This window comes from Dermochelys coriacea, chromosome 27 (genome assembly GCF_009764565.3).
Source record: "Dermochelys coriacea isolate rDerCor1 chromosome 27, rDerCor1.pri.v4, whole genome shotgun sequence".
NCBI classification, from domain to species: domain Eukaryota; kingdom Metazoa; phylum Chordata; order Testudines; family Dermochelyidae; genus Dermochelys; species Dermochelys coriacea.
In genome coordinates, this window is record NC_050094.1 from 4,535,917 (window position 1) to 4,556,855 (window position 20,939).

Genomic DNA, 20,939 nt, shown 5'->3' on the forward strand with positions numbered 1-20,939 from the left:
GTGCTGAGCTACCTTGCTGAATCAGGCCTAAGCCCTAGAGGTGCAGCAGAAGGTGTCTCCAGGGGTTCCAGTGCATTCCCAGTGCCCGTGCAAGTTCATGTACAGAGGATTTGTCTATGTAGACTGGAACTGCGCAACGACTTGGCATGTAAGTCTATAAAGTTGCTGTGTGGATCTTGCTACCATGCACTAAAAGTTCTGTAGTGCACTTTGTTTTAGGTTAAAAGTACATAGGAAACATACACTAGGAAACGTTTAGTGTAAGGTAGCAGGGTCTACTACGCAAGTCAGTGCCCGGCCCGCTAGCACGCTGTAGATTTACTCCCCGCTTGCAGTGAAGTAACAAGCCCTGAGATGGTTAGTGCGAAGGTAGCAGCTTTGATTTCAGTGGTCACAGTGGAAAAGCAAGTGTTTCTCAATTCAATGGGACCCAAGCCATGGGCCAGATCCTGCTGTCGTTTGCTATCTGTAAGGTGACCAGATAGCAACTGTGAAAAAACGGGACGGGGTAATAGGCGCCTATAAAAGAAAACGTTCCAAAAAATGGGACTGTCCCTTTAAAAATGGGAAATTTTGTCACCCTAGCCATTTGGTGTAGTGCCACTGCTGACAACAAGCTTGCAGCTGAGAGTTACTACTGAACTTCAAAAGATTTGTTAAGCGTGTGGGTGTGGAGGGTGGGAAATCCAGTCACTTGGCTTCTCCCAATCGGGTGGAAGGCCTAGATTTTTCATTGTGCTGGTTGCTTGCTCATATACAACAATCTTATAATTATAATTATTATTCTTTGTGTATATATATATATTTGTTGTTATTCAGAGGATCTCGCAGAGATTTAAAAATATTAATTCAGCCTAGCCTCCGCACATCCCTGGGTGGTAGGTAAGTGTTATGATGTCCCTAATTTCCCTCATTATGTTGCAGGGCTATAAATAATTATTTGGAATCTATTATATGAAAAACAAACCTGCGTTGATTACACATTTTGCAAGTGACTAGGAATTATCAATTTTTCCTGACTGATGGCTCTAGTGAAAAGGAAACCAAATATAAAAAGTGAGTTCTGCCTGGAATAACTAAGTACAGACACATACAGCCCTGTCAGAGTATGAAACTAATTTCCCCTGAACCCACATACTTTTAACACTGAGTCACAAGGTCATTTCACACATGAGACTGTCACTTTTCGAAGCCTTCTTTCGACCTCGCCCTCTGCATTTCTGTTCTGGCTGGAATCGTTCAAACCCAAGCTAACTGCCCAACCAGAGCTGTGACCACAAACTGAAGTCAGCAGGTTCAGGGCAGGTTTATGCTCGGCCAGGAGATCAGGTGCTGCAATGAATGACTTTTTCTTCAGTAGGTGGTGTTCAATACCAAATCAGAGAGGCAAGTAAATGCCTCAGCACTGCTCTCTGCTCCAGGAAGTGCCATCTTTTGGACAGGACACAAAACAGAGATGTGGTGTGCTGTTAACCCTTAGGACAGGAACATGTCTGTGGTCCGATGCAAAGGGACAAGAATTTAACTCGACTCCAATCTCGCTCCTTCACCACTACAGCCTCCCCTCTCTTCCTGCTCAGTTCCAGGAGCTCTCTCCAGGATTGGGCCAAAAGAAATCTGACGAGGTTCAACAAGGACAAGTGCAGAGTCCTGCACTTAGGACGGAAGAATCCCATGCACCGTTACAGACTAGGGACTGAATGGCTAGGCAGCAGTTCTGCAGAAAAGGACCTAGGGGTTACAGTGGACGAGAAGCTGGATACGAGTCAACAGCGTGCCCTTGTTGCCAAGAAGGCCAATGGCATTTTGGGATCTATAAGTAGGGGCATTGCCAGCAGATCGAGGGACGTGATCATTCCCCTCTACTCGACATTGGTGAGGCCTCATCTGGAGTATTGTGTCCAGTTTTGGGCCCCACACTACAAAAGGATGTGAAAAAATTGGAAAGCATCCAGCGGAGGGCAACAAAAATGATTAGGGGATTGGAATACATGACTTATGAGGAGAGGCTGAGGGAACTGGGATTGTTTAGTCTGTGGAAGAGAAGAATGAGGGGGGATTTGATAGCTGCTTTCAACTACCTGAAAGAAGGTTCCAAAGAGGATGGATCTAGACTGTTTTTAGTGGTAGCAGATAACAGAACAAAAAGCAATGGTCTCAAGTTGCAGTGGGGGAGGTTTAGGTTGGATATTAGGAAAAACTTTTTCTACTAGGAGGGTGGTGAAGCACTGGAATGTGTTACCTAGGGAGGTGGTGGAATCTCCTTCCTTTGTGGTTTTTAAGGTCAGGCTTGACAAAGCCCTGGCTGGGATGATTTAGTTGGGGATTGGTCCTGCTTTGAGCAGGGGTTGGACTAGATGACCCCTGAGGTCCCTTCCAACCCTGATCTGCTATGATTCTCCCACACCCCCAAGCAGGCAATGAGCCTCATGTTCCCCCACTCATCTCCCCGCCCCAGTTCTATATTCCACCACACCATGGAAGGATGCAGAGAATGGGAGAGAAGCTGGGAGAGGCTGAATGGAAAGCCTGGGAAAACTTGTAATCCCAGTCGAAGAGAGACAGGGCACAACTGGTTCCCTCCAGAAACAGATTTTTCCTTGTTCCTGGCATAATGTTCCCTGTAGGTCTTTACTGGCCAGACCTGATAGAACTAGAGACTTCTTGGTATCCAAGAATTAAACCGCTCCTGCATTTCTGCCTGGTGGTGGCTGCATTCAACAGTAGTTTCCATGTACAGTTTTCAAAGTCACCTGGGATGAATCATAGGACTGGAAGGGTCCTCAAGAGTTCATCTAATCCAGTCCCCTGCACTCATGGCAGGGGTAAGTATTATCCTAGACCATTCCTGACAGGTGGTTGTCTAACCTGCTCTTAAAAATCCCCAGTGATGGAGATTCCACAACCTCCCTAGGCAATTTATTCCAGTGCTTTACCACCCTGACAGGAAATTTTTCCTAATGTCCAACCTAAACCTCACTTGCTGCAATTTAAGCCCATTGCTTCTTGTCTGATCCTCAGAGGTTAAGAAGAACAATTCTTCCCCCTCCTCCTTGTAACAACCTTTTACGTACTTGAAAACTCTTATCGTGTCCCCTCTCAGTCTTCTCTTTTCCAGACTAAACAAACCCAATTTTTTCAGTCTTCCCTCATAGGTCTTGTTTTCTAGACCTTTAATCATTTTTGTTGCTCTTTTCTGGACTTTCTCCAATTTGTCCACATCTTTCCTGAAATGTGGCCCCCAGAACTGGACTCAATACTCCAGCTGAGGCCTAATCAACATGGAGTAGAGCGGAAGAATTACTTTTGGTGTCTTACTTACAACACTCCTGCTAATATATCACAGAATGATATTCACTTTTTTTGCAACAGTGTTACACTGTTGATTCATATTTAGCTTATGGTCCACTATGGCTCCCAGATCCCTTTCTGCCATACTCCTTCCTAGGCAGTCATTTCCCATTTTGTATGAGTGCAACTGATTGTTCCTTCCTAAGTGAAGTACTTTGCATTTGTCCTTATTGAATTTCATCCTATTTACTTCAGACTACATTTCTCCAGTTTGTCCTGATCATTCTCAATTTTAGTCCTACCCTCCAAAGTACGTGCAACTCCTCCCAGCTTTGCATCATCTGCAAACTTTATAAGTATGCTCTCTATACCATTATCTAAATCATTGATAAAGATATTGAACAGAGCTGGACCCAGAACTGATCCCTGCAGGACTCCACTTGTTATGCCCTTCCAGCATGGCTGTGAACCACTGATAATGACTCTCTGGGAATGATTTTCCAACCAGTTTTGCACCTTCCTTATAGGAGCTCCATCTAGGTTGCATTTCCCTAGTTTGTTTATGAACAGCACAATGTTCATGCAACCTAAACCAACACTGGCTCTCTTAGTAATGCTTAACAGCACTGCTTGTCAAAGAGTCATAGAAGATGAGGGTTGGAAGAGACTTCAAGAGGTCATCAAGTCCAACCCCCTGCTCAAAGCAGGACCAACCCCAACTAAATCAAGAAGCAACATGCAGCTGAATTTAAGGGTCAAAGAGCTCATCCAGAGCCAATTACTCCGAGTATCGAAGACACTATTCAGAGATAAATGTAACATCCTGTAAATAAGGCCTCTAATCTGTCAAACTTGTCCTGACTGCTCTATGGCATAGGGTTCTTTACAATGGCTCCTGCACGCCAGGGCCTCAGCCAAGCATTCAGTTCCTCACCGGAAGGTGCTAGCCATGGGTGGTGCCCAAGGAATGGTGATGCGACCTCACCTTCTTCCTTCTCCCCACTACTAGCTTTCATCTGTGCTCAGCATCGCCCCTTCTCTCCCCATCCTTTTCCAGTTAAAGGCACTGAAGTGGGATTCTCATTCCCATCCCCCAAGCCCTCTGTATGGGGCATTCGGAGCAGCTTGGTATGTCTCATGCCAATTCACACCCAAAAGCCTATACAGGCATTTTCCTCTAGAGAGGAACATAAGAGAATTCATTTTGATGACTATCGGCCCATGCTTATAACCCTCACGGCTCTCTAGAGCCAAGATACACCAGGTAGCTAGGTGGAAGGCATAGCCAATGTCATGAGGGTGGATGTTCTGCTATCTGAGGGACAAATTTTATTGGGTCACTGGAAGTTTCATTGGGCCTGTCTGTGCCCTTCCTAAACCAGATGTGAAGATTCTTTCCTGCTGGAGAGAAGACCCCCTCAGGCTACCATAGAAGGAAAAGACATGGGCCTGCCACTTACGGCCAAGAGATCTTGCCCTGTTTCGGCCTGGTCTATAGGGTCTGTGAACAGCCTGCAAGGGGTCATGGGAGAATTCAGCCAGTGCATGCACTGCATTGGGCCGCAAGAAGCCTATGCTTCCCCATGAGCCCTGCTGCAGGGTGCATGCCAGGAGCAAGGAATTTGGGCTGCCCTAAACTGGAGTAGCCCATAAAAATCACCGGTGCGGTACCAGGCCCCAGAACAGCCTTGAACGCTGAGGGCTCCGAGAGACAGCACAGAATTTCAGCCAGCCTTTTGCTAAGAATGCTGGGTTCTGAATTCACTCTCAGATCCCATCGCTTTCTGTTCAAAGCCTGAAGGAAAGGCAGCCATGCTATTCACTGTGCTGGGTTACAGAAAGACCGTCAGTCTTCATAAACAAACAATCTCTACAATGTGTTCTTGAAATGTTAAACAAGCTGGGGGAGGCTAAGGGTGAGAGATTGTATCTTTCAGAAATGAAAGATAATTAATCTTATAATTAACAGGCAGAGAAATCCACTTGGAAGTTCTTACGTTTCAGTCTCTCAGTGAGCTTGACAAATTTAACTGTGGCCCTGGCAAACTCAATGTATTGCTCTGCCAGCATTTACTTCTGCGAATGTCCTCAATGAGACACAGTCCCCCGGGGCTCAAGTTTACAGCAGATCCTTAAAAGGCAGTGAAATTCTTCAACTAACAATACAAAGCCTTCCCCATCCCTAATTTGTATTAGTTCAACTTGCTTATTCCCCTGGGCAGTAGAGGATTGTTTCCTACTCTGTGTTCTGGAGTGCTGGGTCTCAGGTGAGTGGCCCTCCACCAAAAAAAAAAAACAAAGGAGATTCTGTTAGGAAAAAAAAATCTATTAGACCTTGTTGTTGGGAATTTTCCCTTGACATTTAGTATATTTGTTCAATTTCATCCTATTCTATCACCCTAAACACTTCATAGCTAGTTATCTCATCCACCTTTGGTGCAGGCAAGTTATGCATATGTAATTCCTTTAATCTTTCTTCACAAATCAAAACCTACAGCCACTAAATCTTTTTGCTGTGTTGTTCTCCAAATTCCTCTCAATTTGTCAAAACATTTCTACCATTGACATGCCCAGAATTAAACACAGTATTGCAGGTGCAGTTTCATCAGAGTCATGTATTGCTGCCCTAGACTGTGGCAGGATCTCTGTTTATACTGCATGAAAAGTAATGTAAGTATTCAAAACAGGCCTAAATTAATGCTGGTCAAAAAATTTGATAGAACAGTTTTCCATCAGAAAATGCTGATTCAATAAAATCAAAGCATTTCAATATTTATAATTTATGTATAACACAAAAGTCAAATGACAAAGTCAAAACAAAATATTTTCAGAATATTTCATTTAATCAAAAACTCTGATAGACTTTTCAACCCAACGTGGGACAAAATCAAATTTCAAAATCTCAGAATTTCCTGTGTGATGGCAATTCCAAATTTCAACCAGTTCTAACCCAAATCCTCTTGACAGACATGGCTGTATAGGAACAGCAAGCCTACTCTAAAGGCAAACGTCAATCCCTCTTACCAAAATATGGGAAAGGAGCATGGTTTTGGCAGACGGTTGTACTGATGACAAACGGCACTTATGGAAGGAGGCTAATTTCAACTCTGCGGTTCCATCAATAGCGATGAAAGTGGGGGGCCTGTAGCACAGATCAGAGGACGTAATTTTACGATTATTGAGCCAAGTCCTGCTCACCTTACTCAACTCTGGGACATTCTTTGGAAACACGGAATAGTCAGAGACTATAATATCAGTGTTAAATGCATCTTCAAGGACTTGCTAGTGATTGCATTCAACAGGTGAACTACAAAATGTCAAAGCTGAGGGAGTAATTAATGCAAATCCCCAATACTGAGAACAACGCATGTGACAAGTTCTTTTGAAGTTTCACCCCATGGGGGAAATAGCATAGGCAGGTTTGACTTGGTTCAAGAAACCTACAAACATAAAGGACATGAGACTAGAAAAAATAACTGCTCTGACCTACATGGACATGAGATGGTGACCAGAGACAGGCCCTGTGAGAGGGCCTGAAGTACTTTAATCCTATCAGAAATGTGGAAGACAAGTGACACCTGGAACACAAGACCTGCATAGAAGCTGTTTTTAAGATCTGTTTTCTCCATGAAGCTTTTGTTCTGAATAAACAGTACTTTGCTTTGTGAAGACTGGCTGATCATGAGTTCGCCCCATCATTGCTCCCAGGACAACAGGACTAAACTCCAACCTGCTGAGAAAAACCCAGTGAACTGCATGTGTCTGCAGCCTAAAGTCCAGGATCCTGCCTGCAGGTATAGATTTGTGGGATCCCCCCAGAAAAAGGTGATGGCTAGAAGTTGGAGACCTAAGCGGTCGTCCTTAAGGAGGTGACCAAGGGGTAAAAGTTGCAGTTAACTCTTGAACTGTGATAGCATTAATATGACATTTGTCGACCATAGCTCTGCTTATATGTTCTATCCCTTCCCCCTTAACCCTTTATCTGTCTTGTCTAATTAAATTTTTAGTTCTTCATGACATGAACTCTCTCCTGCTATATCTGTACAGCACCTAGCGCAGTGGCGCACTGATACTACTGTATCACAGGTACCACTGTAATAAAAAGTCAGCATCATAATCAATATCATTGCAGCCTGGTAAGTAGAATGTAGCCTTGGCAGTGTTGTTCTAAGAACAAATTAGAGACTAAATCCAACTGGCTCCATTTTGTAGTATTTTTAATGCCAGTTGTACAAATCAATAACATATTTAAAGCTTCCATACCACACCACAGTAATTAAATGCAATGCACTTCTCTTCCAGAACTAATGGTGAAAGCAAGCCAGATTCTGAGTTATGTTTAAAACACGAGTGCTAATATATATATATATATATATATATATATATATATAGGAATTTTGTTATAAAAAGGGAGGGCTGTTTGTTAGCAATTGGGTAAAATAGTATATTTGTAGCATAGCAAGTAAGAAAAAAAACATGTCAAAATACTATGCAATTTGCTATGGCAGTGCTAAATATTTCCAGTTACAAACAAGGTTCTTACAGATACTTCAATTTTATGCCAACCCATGCTTCAAGCATACTGTATAGCTCTGCAGTCAGAACTAAACAGAATATGAATCCAATGTTGGTGTCTCTGCTATTTAGTTTGATGCATGCCAGCCAGGTACCTGGCAAGGGTAGCTTATCCAGAAAAAAACCCAACTTTGCAGGCATACAAGAACAAGGCGGGTTTTTACAGCACTTCTAGCAAATGAACCATGTGTACATCATACATTATCCTGCAGAAAATTAGCACAGAAGTCTCTATCCAGTTGTTATTCCATAATGTCCCTATTCAGAGAGTAGATGAAGATGGTTCTAAAATGAATGGTGAACATGGATATCTATTGACTCTAGAGCCAATGAAGCAATCCAGTAAATCACAGCTCTCGACATGGTTTGTTTCACAGAAGTGTAATAAGGAAACAGAATGAAACCTCTCATCTCAATGCAATTTGTATACCTCTCCTATAATGTATGTCTTGTTAGTTATGATTTTCTAGTCAGTGTCCCAAGTAAGATGACTACCCTTATTTGGGGAGGGGATCTTAGATCAAGATGATGTAATTAGCTCTCCTCCTAAGTTTCAACAAATGGGGTATATTAGCAGCTTTCTAATAAAAATCAACATACATGGGATGGGACAACTACGATAAATATTCTTCAAATGAAAAAGGAGCTTTAGGAAATAAATCAAGTGATATAGAACATAGAATTGACAGGTTTCAGAGTAGCAGCCGTGTTAGTCTGTATTCGCAAAAAGAAAAGGAGTACTTGTGGCACCTTAGAGACTAACAAATTTATTAGAGCATAAGGAAGTGAGCTGTAGCTCACGAAAGCTTATGCTCTAATAAATTTGTTAGTCTCTAAGGTGCCACAAGTACTCCTTTTCTTTTTATAGAATTGACAGAACAAAAACAATGGTCAGTACAGTCCAAGTATCTAGATATGTCCATTTGCTTCACAGCAAGGTGAATACCACTTATAATTAAGCTTGGCAGAATATTAAAAAACAAAAAACAAAAAAACAGCACTTTTAACAGATCATATCAATGTTTATTTTAAGCATTTTTTAAAATAGGTAAGTTTATTGATTTCTATTGTTACGGTTATATGAAATTCATAGATTCATAGGAATGTGCGGCTGGAAAGGAACCTTGAGAAGTCTTCAAGTCCAGTCCCCTGCACCAAGGCAGGACCAAGTAAACCTAGACCAGCCCTGACAGGGTTTGTCCAGTCTTTTCTTAAAAACCTCCAATAATAGGGATTCCACAACCTCCCTTGGAAGCCTGTTCCAGAGCTTAACTGTCTTTAGAAAGTTTTTCCTAATATCTCACCTAAATCTCCCTTGCTCCAGAGTAATCCCATTACTTCTTATTCTATCTTTAGTGGACATGGAGAACAACTGATCAACATCCTCTTTATAAAAGCCCCTTAATCTATTGGAAGACTTATCAGGTCCCCGTTCAGTCTTCTTATCTCAAGACTAAAAATGCCCCCATTTTTTTTTTAAACTTTTCCTCATAGGGCAGGTTTTCTAAACTTTTGTTACCGTCCTCTGGATTCTCTACAGTTTATCCACCTCTTTCCTAAAGTGGGCTGCCCAGATCTGGACACCGTGCTCCAGCTGAGGCCTTCACCAGTGCTGAGTAGAGCAGGACAATTACCTCATGTCTCTTACAGACAACACTTGTGTTAATGCACCTCAAAATGATATTAGCCTTTTGTGCAACTGTATCACACTGTTGACTCTCATTCAATTTGTGATCCACTATAACCCCCAGATCCCTTCCCTCAATACTACCGTCCAGCCAGTCAGTCCTCATGTTGAAGCTGTGCATTTGATTTTTCCTTCCTAAACACAGTTATTTTCACTTGTCTTTAATTAATTTCATCTTGTTGATCTCAGACCAATTCTCCAATTTGTCAAGGTCGTTTTGAATTCTGTCCTCCAGAATGCTTGCAACCCCTCTGAGCTTGGGGTCATCCACAGTTTTATAAGAATACTCTCCATTCCATTATCCAAATCATTAATGAGAATATTTAATAGTACCAGATCGAGGATTGACCCCTATGGGATCCCACTAGATCCACTTTGCCAGTCTGACACAAACCATTGATAAGTACTCTTTGAGTACACCCACCTTACACTAATCTAGACCACATTTCCCTAGTTTGCTTATAAAAATGTCATAGAATATCAGGGTTGGAAGGGACCTCAGGAGGTCATCTAGTCCAACCCCCTGCTCAAAGCAGGACCAATCCCCAACTAAATCACCATGTCATCTGGGACTGTCCCCAAAGCCTTATTAAAATAAAAAAAAAAAATCAAGATTGATCACATCTACTGCTCCCACAGAACCATGAACCCTGCCAAAGAAGGAAATTAGGATGGTTTGGCATGATTTTCCCTTGACTAACCCAGGCTGGCTATTCTTTATCACCCTTTTAACCTTTAGGTGCTTACACATTGATTGTATAATAATTTATTCCAGTAGAGTAACAGGCACAGAATTCAAGGCAACAAGGGGCCACCAGATCATCTCGTCTGATCTCCTGTACCTCACAGGCCGCCAGCACCCACACACTGAATCCAACAACAGAAATGAGACCAAAGTATTACAAACCACAGCAGAATTGACTCCTCTGTGCTATAGGCAGAGAACAGGAGGGACGAAAGTGCACCAGTGCCCGAGGACAGGGAAATGATGAAGTGAGATATACCCAGATAATCATGGCAAGTGACCCGTACCCACATGCTGTGGAGGAAGGTGAAAAAAAAACCACCAAAGTCGCTGACAATCTGACCTTGGGGAAAATTCCTCCCTGATCCCTTTCCAGGTATCAAAGATCAGCAGACTCATCTCTAATTCCACAGGTTCTCTTTATTATAGGTTTTATGTTTTGTTTTTTCTTTCTATTTTTATCAATTTAAAAAGTCCCATTGCAGTAAAATTATGAAGGGGTCAATTATTTAATGGCAGGAGATGTTGAGATTCAAAACGTGAAAGCTTTATGACTTTTCAGCACAAACTGTCAGCGTCACATATCAAAATAAATACCCCGATATCAAACATCAAATTCTCAAGCAGCATTTTTCTTACTTTGCCTGTCTGGAAATTTCTATGATCGTGGATGGAAATATCTTTTCATTGACTTGTGCGTGGGTGATGAAATTGATATTTACCAACAAAGATCTAACCCCTTCAAGCTTATCTATGATACCTTAGTCCAGCTTTGTCATTGAATTATACTGGAGAGACTTCCTTCATGACTTCAACTGCGTGATCAACTTATGTCCTAAACTCCCCAACTCAGGACACCATTTAAGCATGTGCTTAAAGTGCCATCCTGAATAATGATGCTGTCCTGAATAAGGGCTTAAAAGCATAAGACTCAACAGCTTCTAAGACCAGATCCTGCAAATGGATATGCCCAGGCACAGCCATGGAAGTCAACTGGGCTCCTTACAGCCTTGAGCAGAACCATTTGCAGAATGTAACCCGGTTCCATTTTTATTTTTGATACCATAACTGGGGAAGCCAGGCCAGATTCTGCCTCTTCTCAACACCCATTCAAACACACTGATAATTTTTTCTCTTCTTTTATACTCTTGCATATATTTGCTATTCACATATATATGTAATCATGTTTTCATTAAACCACACTATCTCCCTGTACATCCTGCAGTAATGAGTTCCACAAATTAGTTGTGCAATGCAGAAAAAATACTAAAAAAAAAAAAAAAAAAACCCCAACCCCATATCTATTTTGAATTTGTTGTATATAATTTCAAATGTCTCCTTCCTCTTGCATTTTGGGATATGGTAAACAGGAGCACTTATGTTTTTTTTTCCTTAAGCATCCAAGTAAGTATCTGAACTGCAAAATACCATGCTTACTTGTATACATCTAATATATGTTCAGCTACTTTACCTGCTTTATTTCACATAGTTGTGCATAGCTTCAGCAACACTCTTTTGATTGCTTATTCATGCAATCACTTTCTCTAACTGCAGAAAAAGCAGATGTTTTGCATGACACACAGACTCACCTCAAAGCACTTTAATTTTGAACATAAGAACAAGTTCTGCCTGCCTAGCCCAACCCCAGCTCACACTGGAGTCAATGATTCTATGAATGCAAGCTGCTTAGATGGTATCTGAGAATAGAATCAGAACGTCTCAAATCATAGAGTCGTGAATTCTCTTCCTGTGTGTTAACAATAACTCACAGTCAAGCATCAACAAGTCAGCTCAGGACTCAGCACTTTACCTTGATTGGCCTGCCTAGCCGCAAGGTTGCAGCTACATCCAAGTGCTGATGCACAGCTCATTCCTCTGCTCCTACCCTCAAGAGGTGGATTTTGAATTATCTGCCTTGCCAATATAAGCAGGAAGGACAGGGGGGGAAAACATGTTCATTAGTCTTCTTCAGGAGTAAGAAACGGCTGCTGCAGTCTTTGGTAGCTGGGTGGTTAGCTGTAGCATCAAACGGAAGTCTGCATTTGATTCCTACACTGCTCTCCCTGGAATCTTCCCATGATATCAAGGAGAAACAGTGCTTGAGGCTTTGTGTTTCTCAGGATAACAGTGCCTACAAATCATCTCTTCCTTGCTCTCCAAGACTTTAATAAGAGTTCATTAAAACCTACAAGCAGGTCTACTGCACTCGTAAATGAAAAAAAAAAATATGTAGGCTATAAAAGGGAGAGTGGCTCTTTCCAAAATGCTGGTTGAATTCCCATTTGCTTCCTCCTCTCTGCTCCTTGCTTATCATTCATGAGTTTCCCTCTACTGCCCTATAGGTGTGTGTGTATCTATGTCCTAAACAACTGCCAGCAAAGACCAGACCTCTCCCTTCGTTAGCAAAGGCACCTTTATTAATAAGACAAAACTCTGCCACTTCTGCCCATAGATACAATAGCACATGCTAGCTCAACGGTACTGAGCTGATCAAAAGAGACCTACAGGGTGTCTTCCTTTCTCTCCCCTATCTTTACAGTTTAGCAGCCAGCCACCCTCACGTGACAAGTTTGAGAACACTGTTCCTTTTGATTTTAGGTATGCATCTCAAACTAGGCTTACAGGCTAGGGAACTGAATTAGTCTCCTGTGTGCAGCAGCAGCAGCAGCTAGAAGTAACAAATAGATCTCCCTAAAGTCTCTCAGCACGCATGGCATTTAAATCACAACCTGCATCCTTCTCTCCTTGACATCACTATAGAGACTGGAAGAGCAGAATATTCCAGTCAATGAAGTAGGAAAGGGGCATTCAAAAAAACTCAAGCGATAGCTGCTATTGATGAAGGCATGTTCAATTAGCTTTCTCCCCAAGAGCAGCACCTTATTCCACAAATAATCCCAGAGAAATCAAAGGGGTGGCTTGCACAGTAATGTTCTCCTCATTGTGAATAAGGAAAGCAGAATTGGCTCCTAAGCTTATTCTTCACTGCAGGGTTCACTTGAGTGTTGCCCCTAACTTGACTCCTGTCCACACACAAAAGCCCTGGACTCAAGTGCAGCAATGCTTTTAACATGAGTTGCCTGGCCCATCAAGGAGGTAAGCTACAGTTCAAGTTAGCACAACCGATGAGCTGCTAACACAATCTCTCTTCATCGATGTTCTTTCACATGTGAGGAGGCTGGGTGGACACAGCGCTTACCTGGGGAGATTTTGCTTCCCCCGTTGGGGCTGGAGAACTATGGAGACTCAGGGTATGCTGGGAGTCCTAGCCTCTCTGAGGAATAAAGTCACAGGAAGCATTGGAGGGGGTTGTCAGCGTAGAAGGACTTGAGTGGTGGTTTTTAAAGCAGAAGCCCTCACACAAGGAAGACTGCTCTGTTGGGAAACAGTGCTCTTTTATTTCAGGCTACCCTGTATGAGGCTCTGTAGTCAAGTCGTGGGAGGAAGGGGAAATCAGAACTGTGGAGACAGGAGTGCTTTGTCCTTAAGTGCACACAGCACATTTTATAGGCAGCCACGTGGGAGTGGAGGATTCCCACGTGGGAATTCCATGGGCACAGGATGGTTATGGAAACTCAGGGCTGAAGGGTAAGAGGGAAGGGTGTATAAACCCGATCTCCTCAGGATTGTTAACACAGTGATTAATGATTGTAGTGATTACTGACAAGTTTAGAAACATTGTGAAGCAGCCAATAGGACTTGGGCAAAGTGAACCGCAACCTAGAAAAGGCGGGAGGGACTGTTTTGTTCATGACCTTGTACGTGTGTTTGTACTTGCCCAATATGCCATCTTAAAACAAAGCTTGTCTATGTTTCTGTTTTATCTGCACTTCCAAGGACAGTGCGCTCACATTTAACCCATCCAGGGCTGAACTGGGACCTGAGCCCAGGTGTCTTGCACTGCAGGTCAGCTGCACATTTCAAACTCTCACACAACCCCTCTTACAGTATAATTCTGCCCAGAGCTTTCTAGACCAATGTCATTTCACAGTGTTGCTTCCTCTTTGTCAAAATAATTACACCCATATGCCTCTCTATAGGTGCTGGAACTAGGGGGGCTGCACACCCCCTGGCTTGAAGGGGTTTCCATCATATACTGGGTTTACAATTTGGTTCAATTGCTCTCAGCACCCCCACTATACAAGCTGTTCCAGACCACCTGTGCCTCTCTAATCCAGAGTTAGTTCCTTGTCTATTCCAGGCCCACATCACTTGGCAAACTCACAGCAAAAACCTGGAATGAGCTGAATATTGATGCATTTCAGTTCTGATCACCAATATACGATTGCTTTATATAACAAAGCTGACAGCCAGCATGTCCCTATTAACATCTGCAAAATCCCATTGGGAGGTGGCAATCCCTCAGATAGAATTGTGGGATTTTGGCTCCAACCTCCCCCTCCCTCAAAAAAAAAAAAGAGTAAAACCCCACCATGTCACATACTTGAACTTTGAAAGCAATCTAGTAAGCTCTGGATGTTTGACTGATATGGTCCGGATCATGGTAGTTTTCAAGAGACAACCTATTCCAAGTTAGCCCTCTGACTTTCCCCAAAAAAGAGGGTGCAGATGGGAACAATTGTCTCTCTCTTCTAGGAACAAGGGAGGGAGAAATCCACAATGGGTGAAATTCTGGCCCCACTGAAATCAAAGAGTGTTTGTTACCAGGATTTTCCCTTTGCTTGAGGCTGGGGGAAGGAACTAGGTCACAGCCCCGTTGCCTGGGGAGGGAGAAATCAAATACTAACTGGCTTTGGCAATGGGGAATCAAGTGCTAAAACAGGGCCTTCATTCTGCCTTCAGCTTATCAGCACAACTCCCAGTTGGAGTTTTGCTAGTAAATGGGTGGCACTTACAGCCCCAGAGCATCAGACTGGGTAAGACTCATGGGAAGCAGGGGGAAAGAAAAGGACTCGATCCTGAGCCACGCTGGGCTGTGAGGGTGCTGGGGGCTGGTCCCTAAGGAAGGTAACAACTACTGGGGAGAGCAGAGCTGACTTGGAGACAGGAGAGGGTGTGCGCGCTGGAGGAGAGGGGTGGGAAGAGGACAGCGAGGTCCTGATTTGGAGGAGGGAGTTGAGATGAGGGGATGGGAGAGAGACTCAAGCTCTAAAGGAGGGGAGAGCCTGTCCTGGCTGTCGCGGGCCCACTCACCGCGGAGAAGTTCTGGGGCCCGCACAATTCGCCGCGGTACTTGCAGGAAAGCAGCATGTCCTCCAGCTGGTGGCCCAGGCGGTCCATGAAGTCGGCGCTGATGCCCTCGTAGTGTCGGGGCGGCAGGAAGAGGCGGAAGTCGGCGAGCTTGGCGAACCACTGCAGGCGCGCCTTGTCGCCGCGGAGCAGCTCGGTGAGCAGCGGGCGGGCGGTGCGGTTGGGCAGCAGCAGCCCCAGCCAGTGGCCGGCGTAGTAGAGGTCTCCCTTGGAGAGGCGGGGGAAGCGCAGCGGGTTGTTGTTGCAGAGGGTGACGGCGGGGAAGGGCAGCTGGCGGCTCCACTCGGTGCGCACCTGGGTGTGCGAGGGGAAGGCGAGCCAGTGCAGCAGGCGGCTGGAGGACCAGGAAAGCAGCAAGCCCAGCGAGGTGCAGAAGGCCAGCACCCAGAGCGCCCGCCGCTGCAGCGCCGCCCGCCGGGAGCACATCTGCCGCAGCCCATGCAGCCGGGGGCGCCCCAGAGGGGCCCGGCGCGCCCGGCGGCCCCGCGCCATGGGCGCTCCCCTCCGCCGCCGCAGGGCCATCGCGGCCGCGCAGCCGGGGCCCCAGCATTCAGTCAGGCCTCGGCCAGCAGCGGCCCCGAGCGGCTGGGGCAGCCGCCATGGGGAGCCGCCGGCGCCGGCAGAGGGGAACTCTCAGCCGGGCAGGAGCTTCGGCAGCGCAGCATGCCCGGCCTCTCCCCGCCGCCTCCCGGCCCTGGAGCTACCGGGGGGGGGGGACAAGCCCCCGCCCGGGCGCCCTCTGCCTCAGTCCCCGACCCCCCCTAGAGCCTCTTCTGCGGGCGCCCCTCTCCAGGGGCCCCGCTGAGCCCCCTCTCCCTGCCGGGGCGCAGGCGCTTGGACACTCGCTCTACGGGCACCTCCGCCGGGCACCGTCTTCTCCGGGCTCCCACTGCGCTAACGCCCTTCCCCCGCCCCCGAGCCGCCCCCCGGGGCTGGCGAGCTGCTGCTGCCCCGGCGAGCCCGGTGCCGGCACCCGCTGCGCTCCCCGCGGGAGGCTCCTAGTCTGTAAGTGCGGCGGGCAGCTTGCGCCCGTCCCGCGCTCTCCAGGCTCCGCCTGCGCTGGGCGTCGCTCATGAGGCCATGCCTGGGGACGGGTGAGCGGGGGCCGATGCCCTCCCGCGGTCGGCTCCGGGGCTCAGCCGGGGTTTCCTCTCCGTGCTGGCCGAGACGCTCTGAAATCGCTCCCGGCTCCTGCCGGGTTCCGGCTCGGGCTGCAGTTTCCTTCTCCCAGCAACGCAGCTGAAGAGGAGGAGGAGACGCCGCAGCGATGGTGGCAGGAGGGGAGCGAGCCTTTCTGCGGTTCAGATCCCCAGCCAGGGGCCGGGCGGCGGGATGCGGGCCGCCGGGCACAAGCTCCCTCCTCCGGCTCCCCCGGGGCGCACGATTCCCCTAGCGAACGGCTGGGGGAGGTGGAAGCAGCAAGTTCCCCTCCCTGCACCGGGTCTGAGCAGATCTGGGTGTCCGGGAGCTTCTGCCGTCCCCGAGGTGGGAAGAGGAGCGAGCCTGAACCCCTCCTTGGCACCCCTGACCGCGGTGCGCCCTGGAGAGGAAGCGGGGACTCCTTGAGCGCAGCCTGCTACTGAGAACCAGGGCATGACGCGCCCGGCTCCAGCGAGGAGGGGGCTGGGTGGGGGCTGGTTTGCCTCCGGCTGCGTATTAACCCTCCAGCCATTTGGGAAGGCGAACCCTTCGCCTGAGGAGCAGCAGTCTGTGGGGAGGGCGAGGGCACGGATATATTTTTTGTCTTCTGGATTCATGGGTTGCTTTGTGGGGGATCGAAGGAGTGTCACAGCGATTGCACACAAGGGTTAGATCAGGCGGGTTTGCCGGGGGGATATAACCCAGGGTTGTTTGCTTTGGGGGGGGGGGTTTCTTCATGAGCACTATATAGATTCAGGTTTCAGAGTAGCAGCCGTGTTAGTCTGTATTCGCAAAAAGAAAAGGAGTACTTGTGGCACCTTAGAGACTAACAAATTTATTAGAGCATAAGCTTTCGTGAGCTACAGCTCACTTCATCGGATGCATCCGATGAAGTGAGCTGTAGCTCACGAAAGCTTATGCTCTAATAAATTTGTTAGTCTCTAAGGTGCCACAAGTACTCCTTTTCTTTTTATATAGATTCATAGATACTAAGGTCAGAAGGGACCACTCTGATCATCTAGTCCGACCTCCTGCACAGCGCAGGCCACAGAATGTCACCCACCCACTCCTATGAAAAACCTCACCCATGTCTGAGCTATTGAAGTCCTCAAATCATGGTTCAAAACTTCAAGGAGCAGAGAAGCCTCCCTCCAGTCAACCATGCCCCATGCTACAGAGGAAGGCGAAAAACCTCCAGGGCCTCTCCAATCTGCCCTGGAGGAAAACTCCCTCCCGACCCCAAACATGGCAATCAGCCAAACCCTGAGCACATGGGCAAGATTCACCAGCCAGATACCCAGGAAAGAGTTTTCTATAGTAAATCAGATCCCATCCATCTATATATATAGAGAGAGAGGGGCAGTGTCCCTGGCCTCAGTCCCCCTCAACCGGCAGCCCCACCTATTCTCCCCATCTCTCTCCATTTCCCTGATTGATTTCTAGAAAGGAGGAGACAGCAACATATAACTCAGCCCTCTTCAATTAGCTCAGGCCCCTGCATAGTGTCATTTACAATTACAACTCTGTCTCCCGCCCCCCCCCCCCCGAATTTTCTTTCTGGTTTGGAAGTTTCATTTGCACATCAGAACAAACAGGCTAGGCTCCCCCTCTCTGCTTTCTTGCATTTCCGATAGCTCTGGCAATCATGTTGCCTACTTTAAGCCAGACTGTTTTCTCTCCTTCAACAGCCAAGGGGGGGGGGGGGGGGAAGTATCATTATATTCACAAGCTGAAACTAATAAAGGGAGGGCTTTAGAGTGCCAATTACAATGTTATGGGTTTTAAAAAAAATCTGTTGTATATTTTTATTTAAACGGAGAGATGAAAGGCTAATATCCATCACAAACAGCCCCAATACTGCAAAATTTAAAAATGGAGTGACATCAACTTTACTATTATTATTAATGTATATCATGAGAGCACCTAGACCGGGGTGGGCAAACTTTTTGGCCCAAGGGCCACATCGGGGTTGTGAAACTGTATGGAGAGCCGGGTAGGGAAGGCTGTGCCCCCTAACCAGGAGGCCGTGCCCACCCCCTATTCACCCTTCCCACTTCCCGACCCCTGATTGCCCCCCTCAGAACCCCCGACCCATCCAACACCCCAGCTCCCTGTCCCCTGACTGCCCCCACCCCTATCCACACCCCCGCCCCCTGACAGGACCCCTAGGATTCCCACGCCCTATCCAACGCCCCCATCCCCTGACCGCCACAGAACCTCCGCCCCATCCAACGGCCCCCTGTCCCCCGACCGTCCCCCGGACACCCCGCCCCTAACCGGTTCCTATCCCCTGACTGCCTCCAGGACCCCCGCCCCCCCATGTGGGCGCATGCCGCCTCCTCCCCCTTACCCTGTTGCTCGGAGCAGCAGGAGCTCGCTGCCCTCACGGCACTGTGGCTGCAGGGGAGGGGGAACAGCGGGGGAGGGGCCGGGGAGGAGCCTCCCGGGTCAGGAGCTCGGGGCCCGGCAGAACGGTCCCGCGGCCCTAGTTTGCCCACCTCTGACCTAGAGGCCCCAGTCAGGCCTTACACGCAGAAGATAGTTCCTTGCCCAAAGCCCTGGAGGATACAGGTTGTTACAACACATTAATAGTGATGTGCATGGTAGTATTATAGTATACCTTGTATATTTAAATGTTGAGAAGTTATGTTAACTCATCCCACAATTCTGTTCACCCATGCCAAATTTCCCACAACATTTTGCAAAACTGAAGTCAGTTTTGTCATTAAAAATAATAGGAAGCCTCTCGAAGCTAACAAACATGAATGGTGCGTCCTAGTACAAGTTGGGATGTCTCTCTACAGGGCTGGTTTGGAATGTGGAATCCAAAACAGCTATAATGAAAGGTACAAAACAGCAAGTTAAGGAACTGGAGGGAGGCAAAGTGCTTTTTAACTTGTAAACAACCATAAGCTAAATAGAGAGAGTTCTAGGGTTGTATCTTCGAAGCAAACCTGTTTGAGATAGACATGCTGCGAGATAAGAATTGCTTCCTGGAAGGAAGGTATGTATGTCCATTTTGTATTGTGCTGTTTTGTCTTTAGCCAAACTCAGTCACATGTATGGCCTATTTGGTTCCTTGGACACTTTTAATAATGAACCACAAGTGTAGGCAGTCACTTGGCTATATATATTATGCAATTACATGTTGATTAATAATATTTGTATAACACCCACGATGAGTTTACAGGGATTGTTTCACCTACTCTTCTGAAATGCAGCCATCTTTGGCACGTGAATTTGTCTGAACTGCCTTCATTTTTATTTATGATTTAAATGAGGAATAAATAATAGACATGTATAATATCAAACAATAGACTGCACTATCTGCCTTCAATCCAGTGTGACATTTTAATCTAAATTCATTGTTCTTATGAGTTTTGTTTTATTTTGCATATTTTTACCCAATAGATGGAGCCATTACCACCTTATATCGAGATCCTTTGAGAGTGTCTTTTAGATGCGATAGACCAGCTATCGTGTGTAGTCCTGGGGATATTCTCATCTCCCATTAGGTACCATGAAAACTATGGCTGTGTTCCTGCGAACATTTACACACATACTCCACTTTACTCCCTTAAGATGCCTCCATTATCTTTGATGGGATGGCTCACATAAGTACAGTGGATTTGTGTTGGCAGGATTGGATCTTGAAGGTGCACACAGAATATACCATTTCACTGGCTAACAAACAGGTACTACAACAGTGCCAAACCAGTTGTCGCTCAGACATGAAGAGCCTGAGGCAGCACACTGACGTGATCTGGGAGCCTTTGCAGACTTTCCAATTGATGGGGAATACTCACATTCACTTCCAGTGGCTTTAGAATAGGTTCAAAGGGAAAATGCCCAGATGCCCAAAGGCATTTTGGCTCCTAATGTCCAGTTATTTCAATGGAAGTTCAAAGCATAAATACCTCTGAGGCTCCGAGCCAAAAATCTGCTCTCGGAAATGAAGGGTGGATCACAACTCCAGTATTCCGTGCTCCCTAACGACAGATTACCTCATTGTATTTTGATTGTGCACCTGTTAAGATCTGACACAGTTCTAATGGTGGCCAGACCCTGCTCTCTGTGGGAGTCCGTGAGAGTTTTGCCATTGGCTCGATGGGGGCATAAGTAATACACAAACAACTTTGTCATGAAGCAGTTAGGGTTGCTACACCCAGGAAGCCTGACATGAACCCAGAAAAGCAAAGACATGACAAGTTATCTTACTGTCTTCTTCCACCCACAAGCATACACCTTACTATTGTCACACCTGTTACACCCCACAGGCCATGCCGCATT

General features: G+C 46.3%; 1 protein-coding gene across 3 annotated transcripts in view; it reads right to left on the reverse strand.

Annotated features, from left to right (window-relative positions):
• The window catches only part of ASIC2 (acid sensing ion channel subunit 2), a 1,237,856-nt gene that overhangs the window by 420,986 nt on the left and 795,931 nt on the right, over positions 1-20,939 (reverse strand). The window contains exon 1 of one of the 3 annotated variants that reach the window (XM_038385865.2): positions 15,453-17,147. The exons of 1 other annotated variant lie outside the window; for it this stretch is intronic. In XM_038385865.2, the coding sequence (XP_038241793.1) occupies positions 15,453-16,031 (579 nt within the window). In that variant the 5' untranslated portion in view covers positions 16,032-17,147. Of the gene's footprint in view, positions 1-15,452; positions 17,148-20,939 lie in introns of those variants that run through there. One more of the 3 variants, XM_038385861.2, reaches the window with a different exon arrangement.